Source organism: Penaeus monodon, chromosome 22 (genome assembly GCF_015228065.2).
Source record: "Penaeus monodon isolate SGIC_2016 chromosome 22, NSTDA_Pmon_1, whole genome shotgun sequence".
Taxonomy (NCBI): domain Eukaryota; kingdom Metazoa; phylum Arthropoda; class Malacostraca; order Decapoda; family Penaeidae; genus Penaeus; species Penaeus monodon.
This window is the reverse complement of record NC_051407.1, coordinates 39865273-39866082: the sequence shown is the minus strand read 5'-3', so window position 1 is coordinate 39866082 and position 810 is coordinate 39865273. Positions and strand designations below refer to the sequence as shown.

General features: G+C 42.8%; 1 protein-coding gene across 3 annotated transcripts in view; it reads right to left on the bottom strand.

Moving 5' to 3' along the window:
• The window catches only part of LOC119587132 (pancreatic triacylglycerol lipase-like), a 19007-nt gene that overhangs the window by 10576 nt on the left and 7621 nt on the right, over window positions 1–810 (bottom strand). Inside the window, exon 1 of one of the 3 annotated variants that reach the window (XM_037935885.1) lies at window positions 515–682. The exons of 1 other annotated variant lie outside the window; for it this stretch is intronic. Coding sequence is in view for 1 of the 2 variants with exons in the window: in XM_037935883.1 (XP_037791811.1) it covers window positions 215–275 (61 nt within the window). In the remaining variant the exon portion in view is untranslated. Of the gene's footprint in view, window positions 1–214; window positions 464–514; window positions 683–810 lie in introns of those variants that run through there. One more of the 3 variants, XM_037935883.1, reaches the window with a different exon arrangement.

The window sequence follows — 810 nt, the reverse complement described above, 5'->3', positions numbered from 1 at the left end:
CTTTAAATGATCTTTTGAAAGTGGAACATATATTCATTAATTTACTACACTGTATTGTGTTTACCATTCTTTGCGTAGGCAATAAACACTAGGGCTAAGTAGATTTTACAAGAGTAATGCATTAATGCACCGCAGTAATAATCTATTTCTATAAATTTACATTTGTTAACTATTTATACTCACTCATACATATGTGGCACTTCAACTGCCTTACCTTGAACGCGGCTGAACATTATATACAATGAATCTCTCTTTTGCGTGGCGGGAGCGATCATGTGGTAAAGAAATCAGCAGGAAAATTTTGGTTCAGGAAATTTCAAACTTCTTACCATTATCTCTCAAAACTAATATAGAATCTACTAAACACTTCACTCAAGACTTTTCTCTCCCTCGCCCGTTCATAGCAAGAAGTGATAGTAAGAGCTAGAGTTATCCGGCGACGCGCTATGCACACTGCAACAAGACGAATGCGCGCAGACTCCATGCACGATCATGTGGAAGTGGTGGCGCTGACCTTGGTGTTTTTCCTGCGGTGTGACCTAATCTGCAGCGACGAAAGTGTGGGCGTCTCACCCTTGTCTTCCCGGCTTTCTGAAGGACGGGTGATAATAGGACTTCAAAATACGACTCGTGGAAGAGGTACTCCTTGCGATGTTAATCCGCGTACTGAACACACGCACGTCTGCACGCGGCGTGCTTATGCAACCTAATACAAGCATCTGCGCTCAAAACAGAAAGTATCTTACTGTACTATGACCTCACTAGACAGTTGCTCTGCCGCTTTGCCACCTAGAAGAGCCTCGCTTATCC